The sequence below is a fragment of the Lutjanus erythropterus genome, chromosome 16 (assembly GCF_056507025.1).
Source record: "Lutjanus erythropterus isolate fLutEry1 chromosome 16, fLutEry1.hap2, whole genome shotgun sequence".
Taxonomy (NCBI): domain Eukaryota; kingdom Metazoa; phylum Chordata; class Actinopteri; order Lutjaniformes; family Lutjanidae; genus Lutjanus; species Lutjanus erythropterus.
The window spans coordinates 12,117,812-12,129,983 of record NC_139332.1 but is presented as its reverse complement, the minus strand read 5'-3'; the positions used below and the strand labels follow the sequence as shown (position 1 = coordinate 12,129,983).

The following is a 12,172-nucleotide window of genomic DNA, read 5'->3' as shown; positions in this document are numbered from 1 at the left end:
GTCACACAATAATGCAAACAAACTAAAAGATCAAGGCAGTGGTAGTCCAGCGGCTTCTGTATTCTGAGGTGCAAAATCACTGTTTTTGCCAAAGGAGTTTGGCTGGTTTAGAGAGAGAAATATTTGGCTTATATAACAGACGTTTCTGGCTGGAAAAGGCTGTCTGATGGCAAGATAAATTAGAGAAAAAATTCTAAATCTAATTTTAAGTGACTATAATACCTTTTGTTGCTGATGCCGTCCACAGCAGTTCATTGTTTAGCTTCTGTGCTGGTACTCCTCTCTGCTTCTCCAAACCAGGGGCATGTCGACCGGCATCTACTGTTGGTAGAAATAACCCAAACTACCTTTTTAAAATATCGTTCCACTTCCTAGAAATGTAACGCACGCTGGAATCCATGAATATGAAACCAAAGAGCAACGGCTTGCTTAATCAATTCTTCCTCCACTTTATGCCATTTCTTTGTCTGTACATAGGGTTATTTTACGTCTTCCCTCCAACCCAGATTTCATTTTAGTTTTTATAACTTTTGAAACATACTTAAAAATGCTTGACAGTCACTCAGTCTCCTTTTTTCATGGTGGCATCGTCTCTCAGTTTCCTGCAGAAGACGTGTAAACACGATTAGCTATGTTGATTTTTATCTTTGATTCCTTTATGACTCTGAGCCCGAACATCACCGCAATTTGTAGCTCATTTCCACAGCCCTGACTGGAAGTCTTCATTTCTTTCTCATTTTCCCTCTCATTTGTAGCTCCCCCTCAAAGCATTTTTCTCTTCATATCTTCCACTCAAGTGGCTCTTTTCATTTTTCTGTCTTACACTCTGGCCTTCTTCTGCCTGCTTTTACTCACGGGTCTCCTTGTCCTCGTTAAGGTGAAATTAAAATCACGGCAGTCTGTTTTTGCAACACTCTCACGCGTAAATGTGCATCGAGGAGTGGTTATATAACTATTGGCTGTGTGGCAGGTAAGAATGAACAAAATGAGAGCAATCGTGAGTAGGAAGAGGACAGATGGAGGAGAGGAAGCTGCAGGAAAGAAAGAAAGGCGAGTTCTGGGAGAATCATGGGGCCAAAGTGAGGAAGAAAAGAGCGAAAAAACAGCACAGTGAAAGATATATTAGAAAACTTTTATGGTAGTGGAACTAACTTTATGTCTTGGCCTTGGAAACAGTAAGTGCAAGGTTTTACCACATGGACCATTAAAAAGGGGTTTGCCTGTAATTTGCACTGCCATATTTCTACATAGCCCAAGACCAGCAACCAAACACTGGCTCTAGATCCGTCTTTTCTTGGCCTGTTTTGGTGAGTTTCAGGGCCTCTGTAGGTTTTCCTACGCATTTGGAAGGGGAGAGTGAGACGAGGTGGTTTCAATCTGCAAGCTCACTGCTAGGTGCCACTAAATTCTACAACCTGGTCCTTTGAGTGGAAAAAATCACTTTTTGCTTACCAACTTGAGGGAAGACAAAGTAACAGGACAGAAGTGGACAAAAGGGTACAGACTGATGTTTATAGTGAAAAAAAAATGGTGAAGGAAGAGTGGTTTCCAATGTGACCAGTGAGAAGATACCAACTATTGAAAAAAAAATGCTGAATCTTGGTAAGAAAAATATTCAAAAAGAATAAGAAGAAGCACTAAAATAAAATAAAAAGAAGTGTGTCCATTTTTTCCAGTGTGGCAATACAATTTGGTATCACTGTGAAGTCACAGGGTCAGATGACATGAAAGCTATTGAAAAAACTGCAATTATTTTCTATTTAGATATGTAAAATAAATTAATTACACATTAGCAATCAAAATTATTGTGCTGCATGAGACCAATTTGTTATAATTTCTTAATCATAATTGTCAAGTCAGCATGACGGTTTGAAAATAGCATTGGTTTTTGTGTCACACAAACAGTATTTTATTTATGGGCCCCACATGAAGCCCCTTTGTTGGGAGCGGGGGAGGTGAGCTAACCGTCCTCTTGCTGCCGACTCTGGGTGAAGCTGAGTAAGACAGTGCTGCTGGATCCAGTGTGAATGGTCATCAAATACCCAACTTAAAATTAACTTCACTGCGCTTCTGCTTTCTAAAAAGATCTGTGAGGTACCTGCGCTCAAATTTACTTCTTTAACTTAAAGGAGAAGAGTGTAAAACCCTGAGTTGGAGCCATAGATGGTATATTAAATAGGTTGAATCTATTTAACAGCCTATATGATCTATGGGTGAAGTGAGTTTTCCCTCCTCCTCAGGCTCGAAGCTCATTCAGGTCGCCTGCAGGCTGCAGGGACATTGAACCTGCAGCGGGAGACGAGCATAACATTATACTTAGTCAAAGTCCACTGCTCTGATAATACACCCTCTAGGGTTGGAGTTCAGTCACTCCCTGCCAAACCGCATCAACATATTACTCAATTTAGCTACTGCAAACACCTACTCCTTCTAAAAGCTTATTAATGATTTCATATTTATCATAAACAGACACTAACTCATTCAGCGAACATTCGACATTAATTTGAACTCTAATCTGTAACATTGTTGTCAGCGACTTTGAACTTTCCTTAATCTCTGATAACACATCATGGTCGTTTTATGATTTCATAGAGAAAATATATGAGATATTTCTCCTTTTAGCTAACATAGACTTAAATACAGACACATTTGCCTCATGAATTTATGGGCAATTTATTGATTACCTTGATCTTAGCATAAATTGTGATTGTGTCATCCCCCATTGTTTCCACACTCAAGCGCTGCCCGTAATGTGCAGCTGCTTAGAAAGGCACAATAGATTTGGTGTAAAATTGGGTCGGCGATATCTTAAAATTTACAACTGGCAAACCCTGTTTAGTATCTGTCATATAGCCATCAGTTCTGTCACATGATCTTCACTGGCAGATGCCCAGTTGTAATAAAATATTTTATGCCAAGATGGTTGATTAGTGCTGAAAGTGCTCAGAAAAGGGAAACTAATATATGTGTGTCTGTGTATGTGTGTGTGTGTGTGTTCAGAGAGTTTTTGTCTTTTCACCATGTGGGGAACAAAAATGAATCGCGTTCTGGTAGGTGTGGCACAAAATGAGACACACATGACCCACACTCAAAGTGTCTTTGTCTCTCCTCCTATTACAGACAGTCACACCAACCTGATGCCAAACCATATCCAACCATCTCTATCTGTCTTTCTTTCACCATCATTCTGTCATCCATCTGCTACCTATCATTCTGTCTTCACTCTGTACGAATCTGCGTAAGTGTGTGTGTGTGTGTGTCTGTGTGTGTGAGAGAGAGAGAGAAAGAGAGAGAGCAGTCAAGGCAAAGGAGGAGTGGTGATGGTGGATAATGTGTGCAAATTTGTCAGGGAGCATCCTGTTCTCTGTAACAAGTACACAGCGCTCTTCTGTCTCCTCTCATGTCTGTTCATCTCCTTTTCCCTCTCGTCCTCTCCAAACTCTTTTTCTCTTTGCAAAAAAAAGCCCATCAAACCTTCGCCCTCCTTCTCTCGCTCTCCATCTCCTTCATCTTTCTATCCATCCATCCATGCATCCATCCCTCCCTCAGCTGACAGTGGTGTCGTGCAGAGAAGCCGTGAATAATTTATCAGGCTGGGTTGTTCTGCCCTGCCCTGCTCCCCACTTTTGGCTTGCCGCGATGCAGGAGAACATTTGGTGGAGTACACGCAACCCACACACGCACTATCACCAAGGATATGATCAATAACCTGCACAGCTGTATCGATTACCCAATCCATGTATGTTTGGTCAAACAGTCTGTAATACTGTTCCCTTGAAATATAAGATTTAGACTCCTGGAAGGTGCTTGGTAACAAAGTTAGGAAAGATTCAAGAGGATGTGGGCCGGCCTTGAATTACGAACAGAAAAACAAAGTAGAGTTAAAATAAGATTGTATTGTCTGGTTCTCAATCACATGTTGTGTCTGTATTACAGAAAATTGTTTAAAAAAAAACAACTTAACACAAGCTAATGTCTTACCACTATCTGCATGATAGAGTAAACCTGACACACCAGCATTTAAAGCAATATTATGTAACATTTCTGAATTAAAATGTCTACGAATGTTAGACATATATCATATATTTTGTTGAGTTGTGTACTCATATTATCCCAGATGTTTTCTACAACGTTCAAACCCAATGCAATGTGTAATTTATTTAATTCACTTAACTAATGTTGAGGAGAGAAGTTGGCAACAGACTACGTCTTTATTGTTTTAATATGGGAGACTTGTAGTGGCCTAGCTTACATATTGTACCTTCAAAAACAAAATCTTAAGCCAAGATACCAAAACTGGAATGTGCAAATGAAATCAAGAAGGAATGACAATGAACAGAAAAGTGCAAAACCCCAGTTTCCACATTTCAACGCTACTTTTATGATTTTTGAAGCAAAACTACATTCACCAGAAACGAAAAGCTAATGTTAGGCTATAAATGAAGTACACCATGACTAGTGTTCGATATGATGACGACTTCACGACTGGTGTATTTACTGAGGGATTTTATGTTGCAGAACAAAATGTGAAAAATCTTTTAAGCTTGTGTTAACAACAGACCCCATTTCAGGCAAATAATGGAAAACCTATTCAAAAAAGCCATTGACTTCGAGGTGAGGGACCCGGAAGAGATGATATGTTAATGCATTTCCATGTTTTAGGACTCATTCCTGCAGCACTCTATTCTTATCTCACTCATGACACTTTTATGTTGCAGGTAGGCGTGCTTTCAAACCGTAACCCTCTAATATTGGCATCTCTAAAAAGAAAAAAAAACGTGTGTGTTAGTGACTCTCCCTGCTCTCATCCTTCCACTACTACCCACTTCACCACATCCCAGCTGACCTGAATTCACAAAGATTCTACTCAGTGAAATGCCAGAGTCTGAGAAGTAAAAACAATGCATCGTTTGTCTTGAAATGTTCATCATTTTCACGGAGGGAAAAATAAGCTCACGAGTAAAAGTCAAGAGTGACTCCATTCATCCATTCTTTCACACTGTAAAAATAATACTTGTGTGTTCATCTGGGACTTCAGTCCCAGTAGTCCGCTGACTGCCTATGATTAAAGGCTGCATTTTCCTACTCAGAATTAAACAATAGAGTGCTTCACCAAGATTTTTTTTCTTTACTCAAATCAGTGATTACTCCAACCAGAGGTTTCAGCCTACTGATGAAATTGTTTGAGAAGTTTCTGACTTGGAAGAGTTTTCATCAGGTTTTCCTGGCAGCTTCAGGCTGATTCACTTTCAGAGGCACACAGACATACTTTGAATGGTTGATGGTAGACTATACACAGATGCTGTGCAGAGGATGGAGCCATAGAGGTGTATTTATATCATAAATCAGAAAAAAATGTGGATATTTTGCCATCTGCGACTTTATTATTGGCTTCATAAACTGGAAAATTATACAAGGTTTAGATCAAAGCTTAACTTCTGTTTTTTTTTTTTTTTTGCAGTTAAAATGTTTTTGTATGAGCGTGGAGTACAATTCATGCTGCTCCATCAAAAGTTTTGAACCCAATCAATCGACAGATGGACTGACACTACCTTATACGTCATCCAAGTCATTTCCACCAATGTAGAACCAGTCCCGTTCTGGTTCACGCACCTCATTTTGAAGTGGTTTGGAGTATTTCCACTAAAAATAAACTGTTTCAGAACCTGAAAAGTCGGTTCCCAGCTGGAGCCAAAAAATGGCAGGTTGTCTTCGGGAATCAAAACAGACATTTCATATTCTGTAGGTTGTTGTGCATTCTTCATTACCCTCTATTGATAATATCCTTGATTACAGTGGTTCTGCTCCAAACTGGTTTGCTAGAGAGCACCAAGATTCCAAGAATCTTTAATGGAACCAGTTCAAGAACCACAGCTAAACTGGTGGAGCAAGGCCTCTCTTGTGTTTGTTAAGTGGCACCAGTTCTGTTTTTCTGAACCGCCCTTTTACTTTTGGACCAATGATCGTTGACTGGTTGGGGCAGTGTGGCACCATTGTTCAGTTTTAAGCCTCCCAATACAGATTGAGAGTTGGAAAAAGTTAATCAGGACTGTTATCAGCTCCAGTCAGTACTGGTATGTACTGTAGCCTTATCAACAGGTGTCTGGCAAAATTTACTGTGGCCTGTGATGGAAGATTAGGATCTACACCTGTACTGTCCTGTGTCATGAACAATTGCGTTCAGAAGCCATCAATTTATTGAAGGGCGCAACGCCACTGAAGCAATGACAGCTTGTTTATTTCCAGTACTTCCCTGGATTCATCTGTATCTGCATCTTCTTTTTTTCCTTTCATCCTTTGCAATATAAAAAATGACTGACCAATCAAATAAACCCACAAAATGTCTCAAATATGCAGGGGTTTTTTTTATTGGACAAGGTGTTGGCAGCTGGTTAATAACCCCTGTCTGCTGCTTCACAGCACAAGCCTTATAGCGGTTTGCCAGTTTAGGACATTAACCATAGATTCCAGTCACTTCACATGTCGATCCAGTCAGTTAATGTAAACATTCCTCAGTGGTGTGCCATCCCATCCCACTGTGCGACCACGCTGTGCTATGCTCCACAGTACCATGGTTATAGAAATAAAAATTGTGAGCATAAACAATGTAGATAAATCTGCTTTTTTCCTCATCATTGAATACTCAACTGTTCATACATGGTTATCCAGCTTTTGCCATCCAATTACTAGTGCAATGTACTGGACTGTAATTCTAAAGTTGAAAAAATTATAAATACACAATGATGTTCTGATCTTCCAACCCAAATGTGAAGGTAAATATATTTAACCACATTAAGAGTTCATTCATTCATTCTTTGGGGTGTGGGAGGGCTGGAGCCTGTCCCAGCTGACATTGGGCGAAAGGCTGGGTTCACCCTGGACAAGTCACAGGTTCATCACAGGGCTGACACAGAGACAGACCACAATTCACGCTCACATTAATGGGCAATTTAGAGTCACCAGTTAATCTAATTGATGCGTGTCTTTGAACTGTGGGAGGAAGCCGGAGTACCCGGAGAGAACCCACATGAACACAAGGAGAACATGGAAACACACACAGAAAGGCCCTGCCCCAGCTATAAACTACCCAGCCCCCCAGCCAGCTGGTGGATTTCAACTCAGGACCTTCTTGCTGTGAGGCAACAGTGCTAACCACTGTGCCACCCCACATTAAGACTGTAAATGTGTATCCACTCTCCAGTCAAGGAAAAGACAGAAGTTTTTGAGTGCACAAACTTCAAGAGGAACCTTATCAGAGTTGGATTTTCAGCATAATTAAGGACACGGAACAAGACAAAACAAGGCTTTGTTTAAATTTAAAGGATGGAAAATGGCCTCTAGAAAGACGAACCCAGTTAGAAAATCCTGTGCAGCCCAAGGCAACCTTTTAAAACGCGCCGCTCTTGACACACTCTTGGTGTATGTGTCTGAGAATGAAAATCATGACGCACTACTGTATGACACCCAGGTGTCAAATTCCATGAGGGAGCCATGTAAAATGAACAGAGAAGGTGTGTACCATAATTTGCAGGAAAGGTTGGAGTCATTTCACATGGACAATGACGGGCAGCTCTCCTTCCTCCATAACAGCCCGCTTCCAGCTTCTGACATTGACAAATACACTCACACCCACCCCACGACTAGCATAGATTTCAATCTCCTGCCCCTATTTGTTTGATGGATGCATTTTTTTTCTGTGTTGTCCAGGGTTTTATGCTTTCTAGGACAACGAAGTTCCATGAAATGTTCTTGGAGCGCATTATTGTTGACTTTGAGATTTTGATGCATTTGCTGTTACAGTTTTTCATTTCTAGCTCCTTCATGCATGTTGTGATATTGTTGTAACTGACCCCACTTAAACAGGACGGTTCACTGATCCTAATTATATTTTGTAAGCTATGTTTGGACATCCACTGTTTGGTTGGCGGGTTTAGCTGTCCAGTCAGTACAGTGCTACAGGGATGACGTATTTTTGTAGGCCAGACCAGATGTTAGCATTGCTCTTGTTCCCTCCACAAAAAACCAAAGGGATTTTTTCAGTGGATTTTGGATTAGTACAGAAAATAAGCTCTGTGACGAACAAATAGTTTGTGATATTTACATGTAATTCAGCAAGATAATCTTCACAAATGAACACCACCACTTCACCCCACTAATTTACTAACCAGGGTTTGGCGTCATGGTGTTTAATGTCTGTGATAACCTTTGTAGTCTCATTTAGCCACTTGTTAGCAACTGCCTTCTTTTTAAGGATGTAAAAGCTTGAGAATTCACAAATGGGGCACTTACTGTCATATTTTATGTCATAGAACAAAGTGTAAAAGTCTCTCAAGCTTGTGTTAACCAAAGACTTTGTTTCAGGCCAATAATGAAAAACCCATTCAAAAACCCCATTAACCTTAACAATGAGAGAACAAGAAGTGCTGATATGTGATCTAATTTCTGCATTTTAGGACTCATTGCTGCAGCATAATTCTAGCTAGCTAAAACATCAATCGTTAGCTTGTGCTAGCTAACAAGTTAGCTAATCTACATCAGCCATTCGCTAACTATTTAGCTAGCGTTTTGGTAGCATTTTACAGATCCCCCAGCACATGTTTTAACCATCTTCAAAATGTTGGTTTTCATTTCAAAATAAAGGAGCCTTGGACAAAGGGGAATTTTGTCCGTGGTTTCATTGAGCTCCAAGCAAGCTCAGCTGTTATTGGAGCAAAGAGCTAAAAGGGGCGGGCTCAAGGAAGAGCCGTGTATACCTGCTTGTAGAGCATTTATATTTTACAATGGTTTTAATATACTTTATTATGTTTTTGTGGTTCTTTTTTCATCCTCTTCAGGTGTACCAGGGCCTCGACATCATTACCAACAAGGTGACAGCTGAGGAGTGCGCCCAGTGTAGACATCACATGATCAGCTTCATGGACCCGTTAGTGAGCAGCTACACGGTGGTGGACTTCAGGAACAAAGCCCTGGCTTTAATATCCTTTTCTGGAAACATGTTACGACACAGGAACAGTATTTTCTTTAACACCTCTCTCCACATATTACTATCACCGCTGATTATTAAACGGTAATTGCAGAGAAGGAATTCAGTTGATTTGACTTGTACTAATTGGTCTGGAGGTGTGTGTGTGTGTGTGTGTGTGTGTGTGTGTGTGTAGAAGAGGATATGCTATGTCCTGGTTTTGTCAGTGTGTCTCGCTGCAGATGTTGCACTGAAAATAAGAAGAGAGAGATCACTGGAGATGATATTTATAGAGGAGTCTGTGTCTGTAATGCGTCTCCACACACACTCACACACACACACACACACACATACTCTGGGCAGTCACACCCTCCCGCAGACACCGGCCGTCACACAGATGTGGAGAGAGGAGGCGATAACTAGAGACGGTATTAATAGATCAGGAGGGCATGCACACACACACACACACACACACATACACACACACACTCACCAGTGCGGCGAGGGGATGCGGTAGCTCCAAGAATAGGCTCAGTGCAGCGCGAGCCTGCTGGTGGGAAGAGAAGAGGGAGAAATGGAAAGAGATGAATACAGATTAGAAGGAGTGTGGAGGATTTTTCCTGTGCAGCAGGAAAGAGAGAGAGAGACGACGGAGGGAAAAAGGGAAGGAGGGTGTGTGTGTGTGTGTGTGTGTTGTAGTTGGAGGAGGCTGACAGGCTTGAGAAGTTCAAAGACGCAGGACTTAATGACACATCATCAGCTATCAATCCTTCACTCAACATGCCGCTCACATAAACCCCTCTCTATCCAAACCCCTCCTCTGTTTCTCTGTTATTGCTCTCAATCTTCCAGCTCACTTTCTGTTTTCCCTACCCTCAATTTTTTCCTCGCTTCTTGTCAGCGATCACCCTCGCTCCTCTCTCCCACCTCCTGCTCCTTTCTTCTGCAAAAACACAGTGATGCAGCCCTCTCTGGTGTGTGTGTGTGTGTGTGAGAGTGAGAGAGAACGAGGGGAGGTGAGTGACGATGGCTGAGGGGCCGTTATCTTGTTTCAGTGGTTATTTGATTATCCCTGAGTAGAGGAGGTGGGCAGGGGAGGAGGAGTGAGAAGGAAAGGTGCAAGATGAGAGAAGATGCGACAGAAAAGGCGACAGTTAGGGAAATAAGGTGTGGCTCTGTCTGAATGAGGCTTTTTAAAATTCCAGTATTGATATTTAAGGGCTGATTTAGGAGGTGAGCCAAATAGTTATTTATGATAAAAGGACAATATTAAAGCCCGACTGATCATGATCAGGTCATTATCTAAAAGTAAGGGTCAGGTCAAAGTCCAATCCAATAAAAAACATAGTTATCCATTATGATAAGTCCACTGTCGAAATTTCAGAACCCAGACACCACAACTCAAAATGTACATCTTGTTAGAACAGTTTGCTAGAAAACTTAGCTTATCCTCACCTCATCCAGCCAGTCAGTCATGTTCTGTCTCATTTATGTCATATCAGTGTCACTTCCACCTACGGAGTGTCTGCACATGAGCAACAGGATGCTGACTGCAGTTCACTTAATGGCCACTGGTGTAATTCATAACAAGGATTTTCTACAAATTCCTCATTGTACCTTTAATTTTTTAATTAATCAGTTATTCGTTGGGTCTCTTAAGTTCTTCAAACATGTAAAAAAATAATAATAATAAATGCACACCAAAATGTCAGTGTTGGCAAAGCTGAAATTTTCAAATGGCATGTTTGTTCATCTAAGCGTTCAAAACTTAAAAGTATTCAGTTTATTATAATAAAACAGTGAATCCCAACCTGTGGGTCAGGACCCCTCTAGTGGGTCATAGAACAAATCAGAGGGCTAACAAGATGATTAATGGGGAAGGAAAGGACAAAAAACATTGTTCAGCTACTCACAGGGCTCCAGATTACCTTAAGTTTCTCAGTTACTCACACCAGCACGTGATTGGCTCCCCTCTTTGTATCGTTTTACATGTTAAAAATGTCAAAATACCCAATTAAAAGAATTGAATATTATCAGCATTTGCTGGAGGAGCTGACTAGATGCTAACTCTTAAGAAGTTTCTCATCTCCACCTAACAGTGAATGAAATCTTTATTCCTGTGTAATTACTATTCAGAAAATTCATGAATTGTTGCTGAAGCTAGCTAGCTATGTAGCTCGTTTCCATGTTGTTAGAAAGAAAAGGCTGACATTCTTTGAGGGAAGCTAGCTAATGTTAGCTTAATAGCGTGAGACACGTGTGACAAGGGGTCAAGTAGACAATGCTCTGTTTGAAGTGGTCACAAACCAGAAAAGTTTAGAGCCAGTGTCATAGAAGAAGAAAAATATTGCAGCAGATCTTCACATTTGAGAGATTTGTTGCCGAGCAAATTTCCGTCAGTCAACTCACCAATCACTCACCTAATTGCTTTGTCTCCAGTGGGCTCAGTGTATTGATACAACACCCAGTCTAAGGCTGAGCGTTTACCTCACACACTTCATATTAAATGGGCAGTATTAGAGTGTATCATCATGTCAGCCAAACTGCACTCAGCTACTGTAAATGCTGACAAGATGAAGAAATCCACCAAGAGCCAACATAGCGATCTCTTTATAATGTTACAGCCTATTATTGATCTTAAGTGGTATTGTAATTATGTATTAAATATTCTGCTGAGGTTTTCTTTTATGGACTGCATACTGTTGGTGCATGAATTTATTCAAAGGACAGATCCAGCATACTGAAGTTTAAGCTGATTTCCTGCATTTCTTATTGTTCAATCCCAGTTATTTTGCAGCATGTCTGTCATGAGATATGATTCAATTTTCCTTTGTTTTTTTTACATTATTTTTTCAAGTTAGATGTTCAGAAACAAACTTACTCCCACTGAGGATGAAACTGTCAACCGAATGCACAATAAAATAAGTCATTTCTCTCTTTATTTTCTCTCAGACTATAATTTGTTTGTCTGTTCGCTTGAATATTTGCTATTATTTGAACACTTCATTTCAAGTAGGAACACCCTGAAGACAAACAGGCAAACAACTCAATTTTCTGTCTTGTCTGGATTCTCACTGTATTCTTGAATGTGCACATAATATGAAACAATTCAACAAAAATCCTCTGAATGGTTAAACCTTAATAGCCTGAGGAATTGTAAGCAATTAAGCAAAATGCGACCTGCAGCCTCTCACAGGCACTGATTGAATT

The 12,172-nt window shown here is 40.6% G+C and overlaps 1 protein-coding gene across 2 annotated transcripts in view; it reads left to right on the top strand.

Annotated features, from left to right (window-relative positions):
- Window positions 1-12,172, top strand: part of trit1 (tRNA isopentenyltransferase 1) — a 47,821-nt gene that overhangs the window by 13,050 nt on the left and 22,599 nt on the right. For both annotated transcript variants that reach the window (XM_084739207.1, XM_084739206.1), the window contains exon 2: window positions 8,835-8,978. In XM_084739207.1, coding sequence (XP_084595333.1) covers window positions 8,835-8,978 — 144 coding nt within the window. The remainder of the gene's footprint in view (window positions 1-8,834; window positions 8,979-12,172) is intronic.